The sequence below is a fragment of the Nothobranchius furzeri genome, chromosome 9 (assembly GCF_043380555.1).
Source record: "Nothobranchius furzeri strain GRZ-AD chromosome 9, NfurGRZ-RIMD1, whole genome shotgun sequence".
Taxonomy (NCBI): Eukaryota; Metazoa; Chordata; class Actinopteri; order Cyprinodontiformes; family Nothobranchiidae; genus Nothobranchius; species Nothobranchius furzeri.
In genome coordinates, this window is record NC_091749.1 from 52,019,424 (window position 1) to 52,045,450 (window position 26,027).

General features: G+C 41.6%; 1 protein-coding gene across 4 annotated transcripts; it reads right to left on the reverse strand.

Annotated features, from left to right (window-relative positions):
* Positions 1–271: 271 nt before the first annotated feature.
* Positions 272–25,917, reverse strand: LOC107381833 (sodium/potassium/calcium exchanger 1). Of its 4 annotated transcripts, none has more exons than XM_054732202.2 (12): positions 25,757–25,917; positions 23,984–25,071; positions 21,711–21,875; positions 19,998–20,106; positions 18,425–18,478; positions 18,064–18,114; positions 7,347–7,424; positions 6,330–6,448; positions 4,532–4,807; positions 3,979–4,068; positions 3,637–3,803; positions 272–3,558 (listed from the first exon to the last, which is right to left on the reverse strand). In XM_054732202.2, exons 2-12 carry the CDS (start codon positions 24,929–24,931, stop codon positions 3,309–3,311), a joined length of 2,307 nt encoding a protein of 768 aa, XP_054588177.2. In that variant the 5' UTR covers positions 24,932–25,071; positions 25,757–25,917; the 3' UTR covers positions 272–3,308. The 4 variants fall into 4 exon arrangements, with proteins under 4 accessions (XP_054588177.2, XP_015809221.3, XP_054588178.2 ...); XM_015953735.3 differs by lacking the exon at positions 25,757–25,917 and adding an exon at positions 25,538–25,747; XM_054732203.2 differs by lacking the exons at positions 18,064–18,114; positions 25,757–25,917 and adding an exon at positions 25,538–25,747.
* Between the last annotated feature and the right edge of the window lie 110 nt (positions 25,918–26,027).

The following is a 26,027-nucleotide window of genomic DNA, read 5'->3' on the forward strand; positions in this document are numbered from 1 at the left end:
CCAAAACTGAAGTCTCAATCATAATCGCTGCTTTCTTACTGAATATCGGACTGCTTTGAGGAATAAGTTTAGCTGCCATTTTTACTTTACCATCAGTGTTACTAATAAAGTCACTCTATTTATTTTCTGTCTCAGATGTGTTCAGCTGGTTTAATGATGTTTGATGAATTATGTAGTTTAGATGAACTGAAGACGTTTGAAAGTGTCAAACTCCAAGATCTAAAGGGTGATTTTTATCTTTACCTCTGATTTTCAATAACACCACAAAAAGCTCACTGCTGAAAAAAATTTATTGCAGCCTGGAATTAGAACTGGAAAAATGCTCACTTATCCACGTTTGCATCCACTTGGATCCAACGACAACACAGCAGCAAAGTGACACCGGTCGACAATCTGATACAAACACAAACAACGATTCTCTCCAACACATTTCTGTCCACACAGGAAAGAGATGCCTGTCATACAGTAAACATGAACAAATACGAGTTAGATAAAGTACGGAACAGCGATGAAGACGGAACGTAACTCCAGTTGCATCCACAGGTTGGATTTGCTGCACAGTGATCCTGTAGCTGCTGGGATGGAGGTGATAATGAACCAGGCGGTCACTTCAGGGAATGTTTTAAAGGAAAAACACGCTACTCCCAGTTGGTCTGTCAGAGCTCAGCTGTAGCCCTGTTAAACCTTCATTTATAAAGGGTAGACAACAGTGATGTCACATCTCATCACAAAAGCTACAACTGAGTCCTAAACACAAAAACGATGTCCTATATGAAACACTTTAGATACATGCTTACATACCACTCGTATTTTTTGTGTCTGGGTTCTGAAGGGATCTTCACTGTAAAAAGTTCTCTTCATTTACAGCGAATGAATCCAACAAAAATCTTTGTGATTAAATCTAAAAAAGCTATTTGTAGGGTGGAGTTGTCCTTTAGCACATCATCCAATAAAGGTCCTTTAAAGAGCAAGTTCACTGAGAAACCATTTTTATTTGTTATTTTTAAACACGATCAGCCACTCTGAGTTTCACATGCAGGCTGAACATGAAAATGGTCTTCCCCCATTTCCTGCTTTAGAGGCTGAAAAAGGAAATACACAAGGGGACGTTCGGAGTAGATAAGCCTACATATAGACGTTATGATGTCAACATTGACGTTCATGGATTCACTTATCTTGGCGGGGAAGGCTGTTATTGGTTTAGTGCCCAGGAAACCGCAGAGAACGTCTCGAATAGTAAAAGCTAACTGTTACCATTAGCAACTCCCTCACACAGCAGAACTCCTTCAGGCTTGTGTTATTTGTGGAGATAAAATATCAATGTTGCAAAGGAAACATATTCAGTGATAGAGCTGTGTTGGTGTTATCCAATCAGAGGCGAGATGTACGAATATCAGGAAATAAAGCCGTTTTCACACTGAAAGCATGGCGTGGAATGGCAGCGGAACGTCGCTGCTTCAAACAGAGTCTATGGAGTGTTTCAACCCAGCAGCGATGCAGCAATTTTCAGGCGCATCCCAGAAGTGGCACACCGCGCCGCTAAAGATAGGATCAGGTTCTATGTTTGCAGCGAGCCGCTCCTTGGACGCATCATTTTCTGCAGTTAACACAGGGCTAGACAAGAAATCCCACACTGTTTCAGTGTAAAGTCCCTGGTATTTTCCCAAAATAAAAGTACTGCAGCAATGCGATTTCATATACAGTATATGAAGCTTACGTGTGACCCAACGACTTATTTACTCCCAGCATCAGTCCAGAAGTGCAGAGGTGTGTTTTCATGGCTTTAATCCTGGCAATATCAAATGTGATTTCCTTTCTTTTTGGTCCTTTTTGTTTAATGGTGGATGGCTTAAACAAACCGTGACCTTTGAAGTTGGCCATGGCCAAGACTCCTCGGGTGTGAAATGGACCGCATCGAAGCTCACGAGTAAAACGTTCCGCTGCCGTTCCACACCGCTTGATGCTTCCAGTGTGAAACTGGGGTAAGAGTCCAAATCCTGCCGTGTTCCGCTCATCTGTGCTCCAGCTCACTTCCAGTACCTGAAAACGAAGCACCAGAGCTTTTTTCCCTTAGAGACCGACTCACACGTAGGTCTGGAAAGTAATTCCATAATGATCTATATCTACTGATAGACGTGTGGTGCGACAGAACAAAAATGGGTTAAAAACTTCTATAAAAGTTCCCTTTCTTTGTTTCAGGGACAGCAGTAGCTCAGGAGGTAGAGCGGGTTGTCCAGTAATTGGAAGGTTGCAGGTTCGATCCTGGTTCTGACCAGAGAATGCTGCTGTTGTGTCCTTGGGCAAGACACTTAACCTGACTTTCCTGCTGGTGGTGGTCGGAGGGACTGGTGGCGCCTGTGTCCAGCAGTCCGTCACTGTCAGCGCGCCCCAGGGCAGCTGTGGCTACAATGGAGCTCATCATCACGAGTATGTGAATGTGCGTGTGAATGGATGGATGACTGATTGTATTGTGAAGCGCCTAGAACCCTAAGAAGGCATTATACAAATACAGGCCATGTACTATCTAATTATAGCCTATCGAGTAGCTTGATACTAGAGTCATTACTCACTCCCAACCCATCAAACTCAGACCCAGTCTGCTCTGTCACTAAGCGCTCCCCTCTCAAACCTAAACAAGCGGTAGCTAACTTAAACAAGATGTTGTTGCAAGGAGAGGCGGAGGAAGTTGTCCCAAAAAATGTTACAGTTGTTCACCAGCATGGAAATATTTTAGATTTTTATGAGTCTGACAATAAACAAACAATGATCTTCTGCAAAATTTGCTGAGAATGAGACAAGATCTGGTAACACATCCAACTAGTTTTGTCTAGAGTAATGACAGAGTAGCCAGGGCTGCATGTAAAATATATTTTCTACATTTTTTTATATTTATCAATAATTATTTATATCGGTCAATATGAATTTTCTTTATTGATCTGTTTTTTTTTATACTGTCCATCCCTACTCACAAAGAAATCAGTGAACTTGGCCTTTAATCACACTGGTTCTGGGGGGGGGGGGGGGGGTGTGCTCCCTCTAGTGGCACTCACAAGGTTAACACCAGCCAGGTTGTTCATACAAATAAAAACATAAAAGGTTAAACGTGTCATTTTGAGTAGATTGAAGCTTTTCATTTTTCTTTTCTTTATGTTTTAACTCATCAAACGAAACTGTAAACAAACTTTGGTATAAAATGTTTTATGATGCGAGTTCTAACGAAGGAACATGGTGGTAAATGTTTCAGGAACCCACTCACAGAACCAGTCCCATCAGAAGGACTCGTCAACGGTTCCACGGAGCCTGTCGGCTCAGATGGAAATGGGGCAGATGAGGACACGGTCCTCCAGCAGCACGCTGAGGATGAGGAACACAAAGTACAGTACGAACATGGTGATGCCCAGCATTTTGCTCATCTTCCAGCGACAGGCGGCAATGGAGATGATGACGAAGAGAAGCATCAGGAAGAGCAGCACGATTGCACAGAAAAGGCCGTTGGAGCTGACGGTCACCGGTTTGCCATTGTGGAGGAGAGTGTAGATGAGCCACGGTACTGGAAGACTGGAAACAGAACAGAGGTGTTTGTGGGTTCATCAGGCGTTACTGTGAAACCAGACACCAATATGCAGCAGGACCCACCCAACTGTGATGTCAAAGATGTTACTGCCCACTGAGCTGGACACGGCCATGTCTCCCAGACCTTTCCGAGCCACGATCACACTGGTGATGAGGTCTGGGATGGACGTCCCCGCTGCCAGGATGGTCAGACCCATGATTTCCTCTGAGATGCCCACTGTCTCTCCCACCTGTCGGACCAAACACAAGAACACCGTTGTCGGAAACTAAAACCTGCACCAATCAGCGCAACCCAGAACCAAAAGGCTTCTGTTTTATCTCAGAGCTGGTGAGATGAGGAGCTCTGGTCTCAGTCCAGAGAAAACTGTCTTCAGGATTGTAAACTTGTGTGAGGAGCAGACCCACCTGGTGAGCCCACCACACCATCAGGTAGGAGAAGATCCCGATCCAAAAGATGGAGCCAATAAACGTGGCGATGAAGAATCTCCTGGATGGCTGAAAATACAAGAGGAAGAGTTCAGGTGGAGGAAGTTCAAGTTTGTCATCTAAATCTGTGGTGTTATGGAAACAAACATGAATTGTTTTGTTTCAAATAAAAACGAAGTTTATACAGTAAGCCCTTTGTTCACTGAACACATATCCTACCACCCGTAAAACTTGTTTTTCTGCTTCACACGCACCCACTAAATATTTGTATGTATTTAATATTACATCATTTGTTTTATGACTTTTCCTTCAGTTGTTATACATTTTGTGTGTTTTTCATGATTTTGGATCTTTTTTCAGTAACGGTTTAATCTAAAATCAGTTTCCATTCAGGTATTTCTAAAGCTGTTCCTGTTTAAAACACCTGTTCTGAATCTCAGTGGAGTCAAACTGGTACCAGTTAAATGATTTAATAAATAACAAAACTTCCTGTTCGGCGAGTCTGTGATGTTGATGAGGGGTTTGGTCTCACCGGGTTGCGGACGTCCGGCAGCGTGAGCCAAAGCGGGAGTACGATGGGGAGCAGGAACAGGTAGGTGACCTGTTTGCGGGGCGTTGTGGGCCACTCTAAAGACAGAGGCTCATTCTCCTCTTCCTCCTTCTCTTCTTTGTTTTCCTTATTCTGATCATCTTCCTCATCATCTTCCTCATCTTCGCTCTCACAGGAGTCACTGCTTTCCTCCTCATCGTCCTCCTCCTCCCCACTGCCCTGCGAGCCATCAGACCCACCCACTGATGCTGCCACAGCCTGCAGACAGACAGGATGTTGTATATTTACGTTATTTATAAATGTGTTCCTGATCACGGCCTTTCTTACTGATCTGTGTTGGATCAGGGTAGTCCCACTAAGCCTGTGATCTCTATTGTTGACCTACTTTCTACGCTTTTCCATAATACAGCACCGCTGCTTTACGGGGCTGGTGAGAAAAAACCTGTTCTCGGGAGCTGCTGGCAGTCTTAATGTACTTATGGCAGTCTGTGGTATGAAGATAAAAACCATTAGGAAGATGAATACATTTAAACGACTCAGACTGGTAACAGGGATAAAAACATCTTGATTAGGCCATTCCTAAAAACGTACAAAGATATTGTTTGAGGCTGTATTGTAGCACCAAGAGGGTGACTCCCAGTGAGCTGAGAACTTTAAACTACTAAATCTGAGGGAAAATAACCATTAAAAGACAACCTGTCAGAGTGTCATGAGCAGATGAAAATAATCCAACAGTCAGACTTTTAACAACAAAAAGATAAGAGGCTGAAGCTTCATCAGAAATGGTCTCAATGGGAGAATGAAGCAAAAAGGAAGAGAAAATGTTTCTGCTAACACAAGAAGAAGCTGTGATGTCAGCTTGTCTCGAAGAAGGGAAAGAAACAAAAAAAATTAGGATGATTGATGCTTCGTTTCAGAACTGATTTAAATAACAGAATAACTCTGAGTTTTTCCTTTGTTTTCCACTTGCACTGCTTCCCGCGGTCCTCAGCAAAGTGCACTTGGAGAAAGTGTGCTGCAAGGCTTCAAGTGCGTAGTACACAAGTGTGCAAATAAATGCAGAATTAGGACAGGGAGCATTGCATCATCAACCGCAATGCATGCCGGGATTCTGGTCGCTGTGATACTTGTTAAAAAAACCTTTATTAACAACTTTCAAACAAACAACCAAACAATTACTTGAAATAAATTTACATTCATTGCTGCTTTGTCTAAAAGTTTCAGAGCATCAACGAATCATCCTAAAATGAACAACTTTCATTAGAAAATACGTTTTCAAAAAAGGCACTGGAGCCTTTTCTCCTGCAGCAATGGATTGTGGGTGAAGTGCGGATCAAGAGTGTAAGAGGGGTGTGATCAACTTCCGCATTTGAGAATCGAGACACCCTGTGCACTCGCACCCCTGATCGGGATCGTGCAATTGACAGGCACAGGGGTGGAAGTGCGAGTATTGGGATTGGGCCACATTCTGGGACAGCAGTAGCTCAGGAGGTAGAGCCGGTTGTCCAGTAATTGGAAGGTTGCAGGTTCGATCCCGGCTCCGACCAGAGAATTCTGCTGTTGTGTCCATGGGCAAGACACTTAACCCTCCTTGCCTGCTGATGGTGGTCGGAGGGACCGGTGGCGCCCCAGGGAGCTGTAGCTACATCGTAGCTCATCCCCACCAGCGTGTGAATGTGTGAATGGCTGTGTTGTGAAGCACCTTGGGGGTTGTAGGACCCTTAGAAGGCGCTATACAGACACAGGCCATTTACCATTTTACCATTTGCCACAGCCTGACCTTTGACTCTTGTGCTTTTTCTTCCTCCGCTGGCGGCTGTGAGGTGGAGGGCTCGACTGCCACGCCCTCTGGTGTTCCAGAAGCTGCACTCGCCTCCGACTTTGGCTCCTGAGCTTCATCTGAAGACGAGATGAACAAAAGCACTGATGGTGATCCACACTGAGGAGATCTAAATACATTGTTTTACTTCATGCAAAAAAAAAAACAAACAAAAACAAATCAAACTCAGCTAATTACTAACAGGAAACAATACGGTTTACTGACTGTAGGCTTTTACTGAAACATTTTTGTTACACAGTTCATGTGAAAATGGGTTAAATAAATAACAAAAGATTGAATTATTCTGGCAATATTTTCCTAAAAGAGCACAATTAAGTGAAGAACATCACACACAAAATAACACATCCGCATTCAGTCACAGTGCAGGAGATGTTTATGTCCCAAGGTAATTTACAAAGTCATTTCAAGTAGTGAAAATGCACAGATGTGATCAAAGTGTGTCACGGATCTCCTGTTAATCCCCTCCTCTGAGGCACGGAGCTGCTGTGTGTGGCAGTCTGAGACGGATTCATGTGTTCACAGATAAACACTCCTCTGAAGGAGCCTCCCATCTGCACGTGAGGCCAACCAGATGATTGGTTTGGGCTCGCTGAGGCCTCTCGCGGCTCTACAGCTCGTCTCTGCCCTGCACCAGATGTTCTGAAGTACCTCATTAATCCACGATGGGATGCATGAACACAGGGACTGTTGTAGATTAAAACCACTTCTGACTGTCATCACATTAACGTTTCACTAGAAATCTGGGACAATGTTAGTCTTCTGGAAGTCTGTTTGGGTGTCTGAGATTTAAGCTGCTGCAGCAGCAACGTCAGCATGAATGTTTTCCTGCGTTATTTGAATGACTAATCTGGGTCAAAACTTTTACTCCTATAGTTTATACAACAGGTTATTAAACACGAGGGCAGCCAGTCAGACCTTAATCACATTGTCCGTCTGTGGAACATCCGAGCCACTCACCTTCAGCGGGGTGGTGATGTGAGTCGTTCTGGGGGTTTTCTGTCATCGGGATGCCCAAAGGTTTTACTTTGTTTTTTGCTGCAATTTAAGAGAACTGTCACTAACAGATTTTATAATAAGACAATCGGAAACTCAAAATTTGTTGATTTTAGATCCATGAACGCGCCACTGGCAAGCAGCAGCAACTATGAAAATTAATCTTAAGTTTTTCCTGTTTTTGAACTCACCTAAAGGCTAATTTACATCAGTAATAACAAATCGTTCATGCAAATTTCTAATTTCAGCATCAGAATTTTCAAGTACATCAGAAAGTGAAAGAAATGTATTGTTAAAAAGGTTCTCTGACATACACACTTAAAAAAACAAGACCACATCAACACATTCTGTAACGACGTACGTGACAATAACAAACAAACACAAAAACTACTTCACATGAACATGAAGCTATTACAAACCTGTAAGGGTCAAAAGTTGTTATCAAGCCCTCACTTCTTCACATTTTCCACCCAAGCAGTCACACCTTCTTTTGGGGCTTTAACGTGAACTGATTAACTATTTTTCAGGTTCTATCCAGAATCTGGTACTTGTCAGCAGAACATTTTATGACTTATCAAACCACAGAACTTTAACTTCATTCAGACATAGAGGAGTCACAAATCAGAGCAGATCCCCATGACATGGGGTCACCCAGGGTCAGGGCTGGACTGAGCCAGCCCATTTTGAGCCAGCACCGGTGTCGGTACAGGATCTGCTCCGGTGCAGGATCGGCTCGGGGTCCTTCGACTGCCGATGAGGTCACATTACTGCAAATCTACTCGGCTTTCACACACACGTTTTGGAAAGACATCAGCAGTTTTGTTAATAAATTCTTGTATAACACCTAAATGTTTTCTTTATGATTGGAATTTGTTAATAAAACACCACATTACCTTTGTTTTGTAAAGAATGTGAAACTGCATAAAACCAACATCGGACTGACAAAAAATAAAACAGTTCTTATATGTGAAGCCATGTCTGTTTGTGTTAATGTGGAGTTCGTCTGTATATTTCGTTAGTTGTTATCTAAATACATTCTTTGACTCAAAATATTGCTTGGTGTGTTTCAATAAAGTTCTTTTATTTTATTTTGCCCCATTTCATCAACATCAAGAGCTTTTGAGGGTCACCGTTTATCATTTGCTTAAATTTTACATTTCCTATAGAAATTCAAACATATTTTCTCCAAAAAGTGTTGATTTATGGACTACAGGACTCCAACCGCTAAGACTACGACCACAAATTTGTTCTGACCAATCAAAATCATAACGTGATAACGTAACTTCCATAAGCTTCATGTTCAGCCAATCAACTACTTTGACGTCATCGGCAGTCGAAGGACCCCGAGCCGATCCTGTACCCGAGCAGATCCTGTACCGACACCGGCCCACCAGCTATTGAAGTAAAAACTTTGATGCCTAATTTTTTACACCAGCTCTCTAATCTTGGTCCTCAACATTCCTTGTCCATCATGTTTTAGTTGTTTCCCTGCTCCAGCACAAAAACTGAGCTTAACGCAACAGCACAATGCAAAAAAGTTAAAACCATCAACAGACCAAGAAAAACTGCTAAGTTAAGCAAAATATAAAATTTATCGGAAAACTAAGTTGCCTCATATACCCTAAAGCTCATTTACACACACACACACACACACACACACACACACACACACACACACACACACACACACACACACACACACACACGCACGCACGCACGCACACACACACACACACACACACACAAATTCTAATATTATTATTATTATTATTATTATTATTATTATCATAATAATAATAATAATCTAAAACTAAACTAAAGGCTTGTTAGCGTCTCGCCACAAAAAACTTAACTAGAAGTTGATTTGTCTGTGATGACATTTATGATGAAACTAATTGGATACAACTGATTGGATGAACAGATTTCCCAGCATGCTTTGTTTTTGTAAATGTTAAAATGAAAATAATATAAAAAAATTAAGATACATTTTTACTGGCAACAAACAAAACATTATCATTACTTAAATAATAAATGAAAACACTGAAGAAAATTGAAGGGTGACACATAGCTGCAGGTGGATGGAGAGTTGCACCGCGACTGAGAGATGGAGCTGGCTGGGCTGGTATACATTTCAAGCCGTTTTTTAAGATGTGTATGAATGGAGAGTCACATTATATTCAATGTCAGTATGGTTTATGAGACATGTAGGAGTTATGTATTAGTACTCAGCACCCATAAATCTGCAGCGACTTTAAGCAAACAAGGAAGTGGCAAAAAATGCGGTTCCACCCTCATCCACTAGGGCCTGATAACTCTGAGGGGTGTGATTTTTTAATGAAAGATGACACCCAGTTCTACCTAGCTCTATCACCTAGTGACTGTGGTCCTCTAGACTCACTCAGTCAGTGTTTAGAGCAAGTCATTGACCGGATGCAGTCAAACTTCCTCCAGCTAAACAAAGACAAGACTGAAGTTATTGTCTTTGGAAACAAGAGGGATAGGATGAAAGTTATTGCTCATCTGTCAGCATGTGTCATTTAGCGGTAACAGAACGCAGACTTGATTTGGAAAGTAAGAAGATTAAATAAGGAGTACTCTTGTTCTTAAGTTTCTACACTGGTTATCAGTAAACTACAGAATTGATTTCAAATTGCTACTGCTAGTTTATAAATCACTCAATGGCATGGGGCCAAAATACATTGTAATGGAAAATAGTAGAGTAATGTGGGCTAAATAAATTGCTTTAAAAGCTATTTATTGCTATTCTCATTACTTGTGACCGATAGCTGTAATACTCCATTAATAGAATATCACCTTGCTTGGTCTTAGGATGATTAATTAGAAGGTTCTAGGATTCTTTTAATTATTAAGGGATCGTTCGCACTTCGTTTATGATTCAAGAACCAGTAAGTGTTTGCAAACAAATAAGAATTTATTTTACAAACAATTAAGAGTTAGCAAATGGTTTTAACTATTATCCTGTGAGTGGATGGAAGTAAAAGATGGGTGTCTGAAAACTATATGTGAATATGAGATGATGAATCAGAATCTCCGTATCTTCAGAGAGGTGCCTTCTGGATAAAAGAATTTGGTTTGCAGATAAGTTATAAGCTGTTATTTATCAAACTGCATACAGACGCTATCTGTGTGTCTACATTACTGTAGAGGCACCCTCTTGGTGGATCTGAAAGTCAGAGTGGTCGGATGACCGCTGGCACCGGAGGGCTGTAGAGTGCTGAGGTGCCATCCTTTCAGTCCTAGAGATGTGTCTCGGGTCACGACAGATGGATGGAAACCACACGTCTTAAAATAACTCTGAAGGAGTTTGCAAAATCAGCTTTGTTCTGCAGGAAAACTATCTTGCTGTTCAGCTTCGCTGGTGCAAAAAGCTTTAAGGTTTTGACAGCGTGTCAAATTCTTTCTGAGTTAGAGATCTGCTAAGAGATGGCCAGTCTCTAGCTTTCTCTCCCGACTGCCGAGAAAGCAGAGTGGCTGGTTTATATACCCGCTGTTATCTATTACCAAACTTACCAAGAATCTCAGAAACACACGGTCTGAGAGGCAGAGTCTCTGAGTCTAGGGAAAAGGTTAGTTATGTGTCATGCGTTCTTATCTCAGCCTTACTCTCTGTCTGGTGTGAGCAGATGGTGATGACCTAATCCAGTAAACATACTTAAACAATCCTTGAGTACAGATTCATGAACATTTCATTGCTTATAATAACAAAAGTTCATAATGACTATTTTGAATTATAAGATCTTTTTTTCTTTTGGAGAACAAAAAGTTTATCTAAAGAGTTTTCTTGTGAGGAACCTTGGGGAAAAGAATACTACTGTTCATCTTTATTATCTGATGAAGCTGCACTCAGCTGATGAAGTCATCTGATTAAAATGCTGAGTTGTGCAGACCCACAGACTCCTGACAAGGGAGGATACAGCAGAACATGTAGTAGCCAGGGTTATTTGCTCTGGCTGCATATGACCGGTGGGATCTTTAAAATCAGTCCATTTCGTGACGTTACAACATGTTGGATCTCCTTGCAGTATATACACCCAGCAGATCGCTGAGATCCTTATAAAGCAGTCAGCTGGTAGAACCTCGGGTCAAAACCAAATAGGGTGAAGCTGCTTTTAGCTACTATGCTGCTCACAGATGGAATCAGCTTCCGACCTCAAATGTGCCCCAACTCAGGGGCGCAGATAGGATTTTCAAACTGGGGGGGGGGGGGGGGGGGGGGACACAAAGTTCCAATGTACCCTCCCCCAAACACACATATACGCTCGGTGCTGCACACAGACAGCTGGTGTGATCAGCTCTGAAAGTGTTGATCACAATTTGCAGATCACGTTTATTTTTCACGGAGATCGGCCGCGGATTCCTTTTCCGGTCAGCATTCTAGGAATCGAAAGTAGGAATTGAAATAAAAAACTTTGAAAGATTCCGGGAAAAACTAACAGTTGGAACTGGTTCCAATCGATGCTCAATGCCCAGCCTTATTCACTTATCATTTAGAGCAGTGGTTCCAAAACTTTTCAGCCTGACCAACAGATGTTCCTTCGTGTTGTTACGTTATTTAGAAATTTTCATTATATTTGGAAAGTTTCAATTTATATATAAATATATAAAGCTCTTTTTAAATTTTATATTTTACTTTTTTATGATTATGTGGCACACTTTGAATTCCACATATAACGCATCGGCATCTGCCCCTTTTTACGGCTTTTTTTTTTTACATTGTCGGTACGTCTGTCACATTAGCGGTGTTTTTACCATCATTTCTACATCCATCACGTCCCACAGAAGGTTAAACCAACATCAAACCCAACGTTTGGAGCTTGTAAACTCCACACACCTCTCGTGCAGCACCAGCTGTCTGATGCTGCAGCAGCATCAATCTTCCCGGCTGGATGAGTGAATTTCTTCATCAGAGTCAATATTCTGCTTCATAATCAGAGTCAGTCATGACCAGACAAAGTGATCAGTCAACAAAGACCAGACCTGCCGGCAATTATACGTTTTATCTAATATTTGTGCTCTTCATGTTGCATGCATCTCCTCCTCTCCCCAACTGGGAGCCTCTCGGCGGGAGGCGATTTTCAAACTCTAAAAACTCCAAAACTTTGCTCAGCCTGAAGGTTAAACATCTCCACTATCTTCTGGTGTAAAGTAGTAATTTCATGAGGGATCATATTTGTAGATGAGACTTGATAAAATCAGCAATGAGGCTTTGGCACTTATAACGAGTAAGTCCCAACACTGACAACAACGTACTGAATCTATAACAACATGCATAAACAGACAGATCTGTCACACCTACTTACACTGTTGGTCTTTTTTAAATACGCAGTAATCGTTGCTTGCCTTTTTCGCTTCATCCTGCATCCTAGCAACCACTTTGGCACTTCTGGAGTTGGTGTTTGTTTACGTCATGCTGCATTCAGTGTAATTGGAAAAAGGAGCTTCAAGCGCTTAACCTCCGATTTTGTTTTCTTTCTGACCTTAGTGCGGGGGATGGATCAGGGTCGATCTGAATCTGGGGGGACAGATCCCCCCAACTGCCCGCCTGCCCCAACTCAAATAACTTTTTAAAAAATGGAAACCTTCATGCATTTGATTGAGAGTCTCTTATGCTGCACTTTCTGCAACTGTAGCTACTCATCCATTAACTTAGCCTTTTTACTTAATTTCTAACATCAAAGTTAATTTCGTTGATGAAATATTTTCATTTTTTATTTGTGATCAATGAAATGTTGTGAATGAAAACGAAACAAACACTTTAATTAGCACTTACACAAAGACTAAAATATGATAAATATTAATGGAGATTTTTGTTGACGAATAAAAGACAACACAAACTGAAAGTAACAAAAATCAAATCATAAAATGGAAAAGATGAGAGAACAGAAAAAAATAACCAATCAGCAAATGGAACAGGCAGGGCTAGACAATAAAAGAAAATAAACCAGAGTCTGAAGCTAGCCACTGTTTGAACAAGCTGCGAGTAACCACAGACATCATATATTTATGTCTATGCCAATAACAGTTGAACAGTTTGTCAAAAAGGAGAAATTGTCCACAGATGGGAGGAAAAGCATTAAACATCATGATCTGAAAAGTATTTGCTTGGTGAGTACACATCCCATGTTTCTCCTGGTTATAAAAGTATGATGGTGGTCGCAGTGCGCAGGGGTAGGCGAGAAGAGGGTTGCTGAAGCCGAACCGAACAGAACTAAATGTGCAGAGCGGCGAATCGGGTTGTTTGTAGTTTTCATGGTGCTACCATGGCCGATGTTTTCAGAGTTTGGAGTTCTAACAATGATTTTGTCAAGAAATACACATTCAGGCGACCCAGAAAATCGTTCAGGCAGCCCACCTCGGTAAATTAGTGCATAATACAGTGGGTACGAAAGTATTCAGACCCCTGTCAAGTTTTCACTATTTGATAAACTGCAGCCATTTGCTAAAATCAATTAAATTATTTTTTTCCTCATTAATGTACACACATCACCCCATATTGACAGAAAAACAGAACTTTAGAAATTTCCGCAAATTTGTTAAAAAAAAGAAAAACTGATATATCACATGGTCCCTTTTGAGCTAATACAGCCATGGGTCTTCTGGTAAATATGCAACAAGTTTCTTACAACTGGATTTGGGGATCCTCTGTCATTCCTCCTTGCAGATCCTCTCCAGTTCTGTCAGGTTCGATGGTGAACATTGGTGGATAGCCATTTTTAGTTATTTCCAGAGATGTGCAATTGGGTGGAAGTCAGAGCTCTTATTGGGTCACTCCTTTGTTATTGTAGCTGTGTGCTTAAGGTAAACCTTCAGCCAAGTCTGAGGTCCTGAGCACTCTGGAGAAGGTTCTTGTCCAGGGTATCCCTGTACTTAGCCACATTAATCGTTCCCTTAATTGCAACCAGTCGTCCTGTCTCTGCAGCTGAAAGACACTCCCACAGCATGATGTTGCCATCGCCATGCTTCACTGTGGGGACTGTATAGAACCATTGATAAGCAGTGTCTGGTTTTCTCCACACATACCACTTAGAATTAAGGCCAAAAAGTTTTATATTGGTCTCATCAGACCAAAGAATCTCATTCCTCACCATTTTGAAGCCAGTCTTTTAGCAAACTCAATGCCGGCTTTCATGTATCCTACACTGAGAACGGGCTTCCAACGGGCCACTCTACCATAAAGCCCTGACTGGTGGAGGGCTTTGACCTCATGATTCTCATTTGCTCCGACATGCATTGTGAGCTGTAAGGTCTTATGTAAACAGATATGTAGCTTTCCTAATCAGGTCCAGTAAGTATAATCACAGCTGGACTCCAGTGAAGGTGTAAGACCATCTCAAGGACAATCAAAAGAAATGGAAAGCACCCAAGTTAAATATTTGTGTCACAGCAAAGAGTCTGAATACTTAGGACCATGTGATTTTTCAGATCATCTTTTTTTTACTAACTTTGCAGAAATTTCTAATATTCTGTGTTTTTCTGTCAATATGGTGCGCTGTGTGTACATTAATGAGGAAAAAATGAATTATATTGATTTCAGAAAATGGTTGCAATATAACAAAAAGTGAAAAATTGATGGGGGTCTGAATACTTTCTGTACCCACTGTAAACCTGAAAACAATTCTTACCTTTAATTTACCCCTTTGAATTGAATTCAAACTGTCTGTGTGCATTTCGGCATTTTCCATAAGTTATTGTTATATTAAAACAATTATAAATATAGAATTGTATTGATCTAACATGTGAAAAAACTAAATTGTGATTAAAAAGTCAAAAGACTAAGATTAAGGCTAAATTAAAATTTCTTGTAAAAATTAACAGTGTCTTAAATGACATATTTTTGGTATATTTTTAATTGGATTTTGTAATCTGTCATTTTTTGTTGTCAGGTTGATTTTAATGTTTTATGTTCTTGCATCTGGAGAGCAGATTCAATTGCTTCTGTGTATTACACATGTACATTACACTGTTATTTACGGGTGCAGCTAAACACACAGGATCCATACTGTGTGTTACATATTTTATAAGACCCCTGGTTTGTTGAGGCAATTGTTGACCTTAGTGTGGTAACACAGTAAATCTGCCTCTAGACAGCATTACAAAGAACCAGCTTGATTTGGGATCTTTAGGCTTTTAATTACCCGCTTCATGTCACTAAAATACAGTTTGTTACCATTTATTTAGTCAAATCTAAAATAAAACCTAAAAATTAAACAAGCACGAATCAGTATTTTGAAGGTAACAGCTTTTTAAAAAGATACATTTGATCATAACTTGATGCATTTGATACATTTGAGCCTGGTGGGTGTGAGTCATTACAGATAGAGAGGACCCACTGTGCAAAGACCTAGTTTGGTTGTCCTACAGATGTGGTCTCGACCAATGGATTAAATACAGACATGATCTGTGTGGGCGTCGCACCCGTGGGGGGTGTGGGGGTTTCAACACCCACACTTTTCCAGCCGTTTTGCTCACCTCCACACCAGTCTGGTTTCTGTCTGGTTTCTGTATGTCGCACTCACTCTGTTTACCCAACATATTCTCACTCCCAGCGCGTCAAAAACAAACGCTTGGTCAGCCACCCTCCGTGTCAGACCCCTGACGCCAAAAGTGCCCTTTTTTGTCACTTATGTGCAAAAAGGGGTTTTCCCCTTTTCTGACTGCAGATCCCAATGCATCGTAAAACTGACGCGATGGGATGTCCGCAGCCAGGGCAACAAACAAGCTCATTGTACCTCACCCTAACCTTATCCTCTTGTTTTTTATGTTTATTTATTTATTTGGCAGACGCTTTTATCCAAAGCGACTTATAACCTTCCCCTCACCCCTATCCTAACCTTAACCATCTTGCTAGCTAACATGTTAGTGATGTGTCGGTTGCTCTAAAAGCCGGCTCTATGAAGTGAACGGACTGCTTCAGTTCTACAGATCTTCCGCTCACTGTCCACCGTGTGCGCTGTGAGCTGTGCTGAGCACATGTCCAGTATAAAGCTCTGATGTTCTGATGGGAATCTTTTCTTGATTGATTTAGTTACCTCCATGATGTGTGTTGTCGATTAAAATGTCAGCTCATCTGTTGTGTGCATCAGTGTGCTTCTTTCAAAACAACCAACATCCTTGAGTTTATCCGTCAAAATAAACAGTCAAATGTAATTATCTGTAACCTGTTATTTAACTGTTTTGCCTTCCTGTGAAGATTGTTGCAAAGAGAAACAACTAAACTTGCATGCGCACTGCGCTGTACTTTGTGACTGTAAATGGGGGGAAAACGATTTAATCGGATCCTTTTCTTACCTTTTCAACATGGTTTAATGTAAAGTTTCATTCAGTACAAACTTTAGTTACACCAATGTAACGAGACAGAGCCTGGATTTGTATTCTGAACAATTTAAACATGTTTAAAACGGAGACATGCGTGGCGCGTCTAAAATTCGCACCTGCTCAACTATCATGGAAATTAAACCAACGAGATGAATAACATGAAATTATTTTTGGCACAGACAACATCCCCCACACTTTTGAAAAGCTTGCAACGCGCCTGTTGATCTGCACGTCCATGCGACGTTGACTGTTTGCTAGGAAGTGGACAAGTCAGATGCCAAATGATACAGCGGACTAACTGTATCATTGTCATGTCTTCAGAAAAGTCCTGTAGAAATCAGCAGATACATGATCTAGAGGCATCATTCTGTCATGATTTTAGTTCTTGGACAAATTTTAAGAATCGGTACCTGATCAACCATGTGTGGTTGTCCAGTCAAGTGAAGTCAAGTAAAGCTTGACTTAATTCAAGTCAAGTCCTGTTTGTTTTGTTGAAAACAGTCAAGTCATTCAAGCCCAGTATAGTGGACTCTAATCTAGCCAAGTCAGGTTACTGTGAAATGACACCAAACCAATCAAAGCACACCACACCTGTTTGCCATGGGTGACACTATCAGAGGTATAAAGCCTCAGACAACTTAGTTTCTAGGATCACTGGGACACTCAAACCCCTCCACCATGATAAGGTGGCAACCCAGGGAGGAGCCACACCACACCACACCAATCCAAGCCACCACACCACACCACACCACACCAAACCACCATACCACACCACACCACACCAAACCAAACCACCATACCACACCACACCAAACCAAACCACCATACCACACCACACCACACCAAACCAAACCAAACCAAACCAAACCACCATACCACACCACACCAAACCAAATCACCATACCACACCACACCACACCAAACCAAACCAAACCAAACCACCATACCACACCACACCACACAATAAACCAAACCAAACCACCATACCACACCACACCACACAATTAACCAAACAATACCAAACCACCATACCACATCACATCTCAACACACCAAAACACACCACACTGCATTAAACTACACTAACCCTTTCTCCCTGCAATATACTTATGTGCTTATCGTATGTTTTGGCTGAATCCTTGGGGCCAATTCCTCTGATTGTTCCTCATTCTTCATGTAGGTCAAGTTTTCAGTAACTCAGGAATCCCAAAAATAAAAAAGCTTCACACACCTTAGATTGTGAATCATAAATGTTTTTAAATAGTAAATCACAAGGAAGTCTGGCTGCTTGAGGCAAAATTTTAACAAAAAGCCACCAGACTGGTAAAAAAAAAGACACAGCTTACCTTTCTTCTGAACAAGCCCCTCCCCTTTTACATCACCATTAAAGGATGTCTCTGATTGGCAGAAATGCACAACAGAGAATATTGTCAATTGTGAGACAAAACCTTACAACCACCAAAGCTTCCAGACAGTTAAAACCACAGCGAAGAGCTGGTCTCTGACTACATGAACTATTGACAGCTGTTACAAAATATTATGCTAGGTTGTATTTGACACACTGGTTTATATCAAAAGACAGATGAGAATGACATTTACATGTCAGGTGTTCACAAAACAGGTAGAACAAGATGGGGTGTTAAATTCACAAAGACTCACAATGAGACCAGAAATAGCACCAAGACAGAGACATCTTCCAGCTCTTACCTTCTCTTATTTTCTTTGGTCGTGTGTTTTTAACAGTTCTTCTAAGAGCTGCTTCTGAGATGGAAATAACAGGCAGCAATTTAGCTTCTGGGCCAGTGTTTAAGTAATACAGCTAATCTGGGAGCAATTTAAAACAAGTTCTTCCACACCCACAAAACAGTGTCTTGTGTACCACCTATCTCCTAATCAAAAGGAGTCTGTTGAGGTGTTTCGGGTGTCTGGATATGATGCCTCCTTGTTGTCATCCTCTCAAAGTTTACTAGGCTTCTGGGTTTTCCTGGAGGAGTTTCTGTGTCAGTATTTCCACTCTTCCTCTGCACTGTTGTTATGTGGTGTTCTACAGGGCTTAATACTTGGTTCTCTGTGTTTTAGTCTGTATTGGCTGCCTTTGTGGTCTATTTTCAGGAGGCACAAAATTGCCTTCCACTGCTATACAGAGGATTCTCAAGTGTATAGGACCCTCAAATGGAAACATTGCTACAACACAAATTTTCTAGCTGTTTCATTGGACGAAATTCAATTCTGAATGGCTTTCAACATTTTTACAGTAAAACACCTTTGATCTTAAAATGGACATTGATTTTATGTAGGACAGTCAGATCAAGCTTCTTTTATTTAAGACAAAAAACAAAAACAACTTGTCAAAGCGTGAGCTCAGGGAGGACAGGGCCTTTGCTGTCCCAAAACACGGAATTCTGCTGGGACAAACTAGAAAGGCCTTAGAGCCTTTTGCCTTTCACTAATTTATGTTATTGTATTTTGTCCTGTTTAGTGTTTTTTATATATTTTGTGCTCTGAATTTTGGTGAGTGCTTGCTGTTTTTAAAGACTTTAAACACAAAACATTTTTCGTGTATTTTTGTTGAAGTAATCAAATCTGGATAATGAAAAAAATATTTTTATTGTTTGGATCCAATGATAAAATTTAGTGTGAAAAATAATTTACTGATGGTTGAAATGTAGAATTTATTTCAAAGCATTATACCGATGAGGTGAATAGGTCCTCTGCTCTTTCTGCTCCACCAGCACAGTGACAGCTTCTCCACACGTGAACTTTTAGGAGTTTTAATTACAAGCCTCCATAGATTTATAATGTAGTACACGCTCCAGCTGCACAGAGTCAGCTGGTTCTACACAGTTAAAAGCGTTGGTGTGAGCTGATCCAGCTTTTATTAGCCTGTATTGAAAAGCTGATTAAGGATCAGTGGTAGTGAAGCACTGTGATGATGGAGAACAGCAGCAGAGCACATTAGAAGACTGGTTGACCTCAGCCTGCTAACTTCCATTAATACAAATATTAGGAAATGGGTGTGTTTTACGATTTTAAAGCAAGCCTAAAAAAATAAATAAGAGTTTCTTTAAAAGCCATGAGAGGTTTGCAATCCTCCCAAAATGTCAGAATTTGACTGAATATATGTAGAGTTGAAGAGAAACTTACATTTTTTTCTAAATGTTTTTGAGCCAGATTTGAAATGGTGTTATGTTTCTGCAAAGACGGACCCCCATCAGGGCTCAACCTGCTGAATCTGACAGTTTGATGGCATATGAACCATGTAGACATCTCTGTGACTCACCTTCTCCTAGGGGGTCCAGAGTGTGGATCATCAACTGGAAGATGGTGCTCCTCAGGGAGGTGTTGTGGAGGGAAGCCGAGCTGCCCCCTCGCTGCAACACGGGATGCACCTGCAGGAGAGAGGATGAGTTTACAGCATTTAACCTACCTCTGGAACACTGAACTAATGAGTAAAGCACCACATTAAATAAAAGAAAATAAATGTAAAGTACCTTGCAGAAGTATCAAATTTTGACACCTTACAGCCACCAGCTTAGCTGTTTTGTTTAACCCTCTGGAGGCAGGTGTTGCAGATTAGCAACATCAAAACCTATCTACCTGTTTACTCCACATATGCATTTCATGAGCATTGTTTTTAACTCAGAAGTACCCCTGAAGGACTTAGTTGTTCATCCCTTTATCAAAACTTATTTTGAGCCTGAGAGGGTTAAGGACTATCTGGAAGAGTAAATAGAGAAGAAAGCCATTGTTGACAGAATGAAATAAAAAAGTCCCTTTTGCAGTTTGCCAGGAGCCATGTAGGAAACATGGCTGACATGTGAAAGAAGGCCAAACCAGACAAAAGTGGAACTTTTTGGCCTAAATGTGCTGTGTGTGGTGTAAAAGGTTGCACTGTGAATGACCCTGAACACACCACCCCCACTGAGAAACATGGTGGAGGCAGCATCATGCTGCGAGGATGCTTTTCTTTAGTAAGGACAGGGAAGATGGTTAGAGTTGAAGGAGCCAAAGACAGCAAAGGACTGGAGACAGGGGAGGAGATTCCCCTCCCAGGAAGACAATGAGCCTAAACACACAGCAAGAGCTACAGAATGGTTTAGATCACAGAATGCTCATGTGTTAGAATGGCCCTGTCAACGTTCCAATTAAAATCCCACTGAGCATCTGTGGCAAGACTTGATATTAGAAGAAGAAGAAGAAGAAGAAGAAGAAGAAGAAGAAGAAGAAGAAGAAGAAGAAGAAGAAGAAGATCTTTCCTATAGTGCCTGTCAAGATAAAAATCACGAGGAGCTTCATAAAAGCAAAATATGTAAAATATAAAAAATAATTTAGAAAATGATTCAAATATATTTAAAATGAGCAAAAATAGATAAACTGTGATGAAAAATGTAAAGAGAGAGAGTGAACAGGAAAGAGGGAAATCAGTGGATCCTGAGGAAGGTGGAATAGGTAGGGAGAGCAGATTAAGGAGAGAGTGGTGAAGAGGGTCATACAAAAGCCAGCTTGAACAGGTGAGTTTTCAGCTGATAAACACAGACACTCTCCATCCATTCTGGGTGACCTTGAGCTATTTTGCAGCAAATAATAGGAAAAAGTTGAAGTCTCTAGATGTGCAAAGCTGGTAGAGACATACCCCCAAAGACTTGCAGCTGCAATTGCACTGAAAGGTATAGTTACAATGTATTGATGCAGGAGGGGGCTGACGTCTAACGCTGATGCCACGCTTTTCAGATTTTTATTTGCTTGAAACTTTGAAAACCTTGTCAGTTTTTTCCACTGCACTGTGCTACTTTGTGTTGTCTATTACAGAAAATATAAACAAAAACAAGTTTGTGGTTGGAAGGAGCTAAAATATGCAAAGTTTCAAGGAGTATGAATCTTTTTGCATGACACTATGTCTGCGCTTTATGACTGAGATTGGTCCAAATGATAAAAGGAGTTTGATGAAATCATAGTAATCTATATTTTCTCCTCCATGATGCAGGTTTCATACCCGGAGCCTAGCTCTGTCCTCCTGTGTGTCTGGCTGCTGAAGGCTTCCAGGAGGTGCAGCAGCTTCAGGTTTGGATTTGCTTTCAGATTTTTGTGGAGCAGCAGAAACAGGAGCAGGAGGTGGCAGTGGAGGTGGAGGATGAAGAGGAGGTGCAGGCTCGCTGTCCTGTTAAATTAGAAACAGTTTTACATTTAAACATGTTCTGATTGGCAACAATTTGTGTTTTTAAATGTGTGTGTGTGTGTGTGTGTGTGTGTGTGTGTGTGTGTGTGTGTGTGTGTGACAGTTATATACATTCATTTAATGTTTCTGTTTCCAAGAAAAGACCCATAAACATTGTTTCAGTGCCAAATTTAAAGGTGCAGTATGTGAGAATATAGTTGAAGTTCCACAGCTCAGTGAGAAAATCCCAAAAGAGTAATGTTTCAGTCATTTTGAAAGGAAGGTTTGGTTATACTGTAACATATCTCATATCCAGCTGGCTGCTGGGATTGTCAGTTTGTCTCCTTTCAAAACAAGGTTAGGAGGGACGTAACTACTGTTTACCATCAGTGAGTGTGGGGGTGCCGTGTCTCCTGCAAGCTAATACTGCAGCACCGACAATTGTAATTTGACAAAGACAGGCAAAAACTTAGAGTTGTTTGATGTGTTTGCAGTAACCACATTTTACCCCAGGATGTCATTTTTTCTTAATTTCTACATAATGCACCTTTAATTAGAGGTTTATTTATATAGCCCTTTTCACAGCTAGACACAACAAAGTGCTCCACAGACACATATGATTCTAAACTGTAGTTTAGACACTCTAAAGTAAACTCATTGGCCAGTTTATTAGGTACAATTATGTGTACACACACATTTAATCAGTCGAGGCAGCGTTTCAATGCACTTAGACATGAAGTGAAAATGACTTGCTGAGGTTCAAGAAGGAAGTTTGATCTGAGTATTTCAGAAACAAAAAGAGGAAACATCCATTTAGTTGCAGCTGTGTGGATGAAAATGTCTTGTTGATGTCAAAGGAGAACAGGAAGACTGGTTCTTGAAGATAAAAAATACAAGTAGAGCAAATAACTAATAGTTTTATATCTGACACATTTTATTAGAAATGGCAAAAGTTTGCAGGTAACATTTTGTAACTAAATATATTCATTTTATATGACCCATTAATAACTTCATTGAATTTATTATGAATAAAATCCCTCTAATTCAACCGAGGATTTAGTTTTGCCCTGTGGCCGCCAGGGGGCGTATGATCTGGCGTGTTTGTACTGCTGTAGTGAGTTGCTAATAGCTCCAGCAGTAGCTGTTTGATTTGAACAGACAATTAAAGTTTATTTATTGAGTTTAGTAGTTTGTATAAGCGAAGACATTCTAGCTTCCCCGTTATCTTTGAAAGTCGCAGTCATCTTTAAGTGATGCTTTATTTTGAAAGAATATACAGGTTTAATTTATGAATGTAACAGCTTGTCTCCAGCAGAGGACAGTATAAATCTTTACGGACAAATACAGATTCTAACCCTAACCCTTAAAAACAGAGTATGTGGTCACCAATCAAGTCAAATGACTGATTACCTCAAACGTTTTTAGAACAAACACCAAACAGTAAAGAGGAACTGTATTTCCTTTCTGTTACTGGTTACTTTTGTTGGATTTGCCTTTTATATTTACTTATTTGAATCGCTTATACATTCAATACTGTGCATCAAGGTGAAACTAAACAGAGCTAGCTTCAGGCACGATTCTCTCTGACTAGTTTGCTTGTTTCCACTACTTGAATGACCAAAAAGACATTTCTACATGTTTATTAAACATTCAGATATTGTCGGTTTACTCTGCAGGACACCAGCCTTTGATTTTCTCTGTTTGAGGATGCTTTGAATAATGGTGAATTGCTTCTCACGTCTGTACAGTGGGACGTTGGGGCTGGTAACACAAACAGTGACATTTTCACCACCGCACTGTCTACAACACCTGGAGTCCTTTTAGTTCGACACCATCAAAGGATTTTACACAATCGGAGGCTTGTCACCTGCTCAGACGCACACATCGCTGCAGCTCTGCTAGTGTGTGTGAGCAGGCGGCAGAGAAGATGAAAGAATGAAACTGTACCAAAGTCTGTCTGGAAACATCTAGTCCACACAGACATCTGGTCTGGTTCAGAACACTGTGCCCCAATAGAATATGTATAAATGTTTCAGAAAGAGGTAATCTGATGTTTAAAAATGTTTCCTTATCGCTCTTCAGATCAACATACTAGTGAGCTGCTGACTGACCTTCGCTGGCTCCTCTGAGGTCCACACCTTCACGATGCTCATGTGCTTGTTGAGTTGGCTTTTGACCATCTGCTCAATCTGACTGTTGAACTTCATGAAGGTTACATAACTGACATAGCCCAGCACCAACAATATGCTCTCCCACCACAGGATGGTGTTGTCCAAGAAGAAGACGATAAGCATGATGAGGTCCAGGATGTAGAAGGTCACGTCCCTGAAGAGCGGCCACCAGGTCAGGTGTAGCATCTCCCTGGAGAAGATGGCACACATTCCGATCACAAACAGGATGTTGAAGACAGCTGAGCCCACGATGGTGCCGATGCCCACGTTGCTGTGGGAGATGAAGACACCAATCAGGGAGGTGAAGAGCTCTGGGGCAGAGCCTCCAGCTGCCATGAAGGTGGCTCCGGCCACATCGTCTGAGATCTCCAGCTTGTTGGTGATGACCTCTAGGGCTGGAACAAAGAACTCATCACAAACTATGGCCAGAGCGACAAACATGTAGGTCATGCCTATAACGTGCAGGGCCACCCAGCCTTGTCTTCTCTGCTCCACTGAGAAGATGTCCTGTGGGTAGTCCCCCTCCATGTGAGGAGGCTGGAGTGGGTGGAGGGGCAGAGCTGTGGTGCTTGGCGGTGGAGATGTTGGAGATGGTCTGGGAGGCTGATGATCCACATAGATGCACTGTTCAATATCTGTCCTGTTGACAAGAATCACATGAGGAGGAACCTCCTCCTGCTCCTCCTCAGTGTTATTGGATGCCCTCACCTCCCGGATGTTGACCTCCACAACACCTTCTGCTGCAGCAGGTCCATCGGTCTGGATGGAGGCTTGTGACCACGACAGCCTGGATTTCAGACTCAGCATGTAGACGAAACACAGTACCACACCTGAGATGAAGAAGAGGAGGCGCTGGCGCCTGAGTCCCCTCCTATGAGGTGACTGCATGTTTTCATGGACTCCCAACAGGAAGTTATGTCAGATGCATTCCCTGATTCCTCCTGCACCCTTCTGTGGCTGGAAGATGCCACTAATGGAGAAGAATCAGGTGCAAAGTGTGTTTCATGTCTACAGCAGGCAGCTTCAACCTGCGGGGGAAAAAAAAAGAGAAAACGATGCAAATCACAGCGTTTGTCTGTACTCTCTCATGCAGGAGGGAGAGAGGAGTGTTTGGGCTGATGGAGGATGCAGACAGCCACCTGTTGCTATGGCTACATAAGTACTCCAGCTTTAGATTCCAACAAAATATGAAACATCTTGTAGAAAGCGGAACAACAGTTATAACCCAGACACATTCAGAAGTATTTATACATTTCTAGTGCGACACCCAGAGCAAATAACACGTCGCAATGCAAAGTTTAACCAACAACACAACCTGTTCACCAGGTTTGTGCAGAAATGCAACGAAAAGAGCGCGACGCGTAGGATTTAATTATGGGGCCAAATATTACAAATAACGCGGATTATGACGCAAAATTTGCGCAAATCGTTGATCAGAATACCGCCACCCCCATGTAGTCAGAAACGCTAATAGATGTTATTTATGCGTCTCACCAGGACAGCCGACCGCTCCGCCGTCCCTCCAGCTGTGCGTAACGGACGCTGAGATGCTGACTCCGGCTGTTACGGAGACCAGAAGGGCGCACCGCATGACAGCGCAGGAACGAGGCTCAGCATAATACCGCTAAGAGGATTAGGAACACCGAGGCACCTCTCTGTCCCATCCACTCATAACGCCGGTATCAATGAAGCAGCAGCAGCCGCACACATCACCTGATCCAGGTGGAGCACCGACAGCCCCAAGGTGGAGGAATAATGCGACCCATTCGGTTTGGCTCGGACCGGTTCCGTGGGGACTTGTGTCAGCTGTGTGGACACGCATAGAGTTTTTATTACCAATTAAACGATTTATGAATGTCCAAATTCAACGATTGACAATGTCTCCATCTACAGGACTGAAATGATGACAACAGAAATGGTGTTTTAACTCTTCATATATCTGAAACGGATTTCTACTTTTTTCATACATGAAAAATAGTTATTG

Excerpts from the sequence above, each read along its gene's own strand:
- LOC107381833 (XM_054732202.2), bottom strand. The coding sequence starts at position 24,931 with ATGCAGTCACCTCATAGGAGGGGACTCAGGCGCCAGCGCCTCCTCTTC. Across the intron at positions 7,425-18,063 it reads GGGGCTTGTTCAGAAGAAAG|CAAAAAACAAAGTAAAACCT; the intron begins GTAAGCTGTGTC and ends CTTAAATTGCAG. Across the intron at positions 4,069-4,531 it reads TGCCGGACGTCCGCAACCCG|CCATCCAGGAGATTCTTCAT; the intron begins GTGAGACCAAAC and ends TTGTATTTTCAG.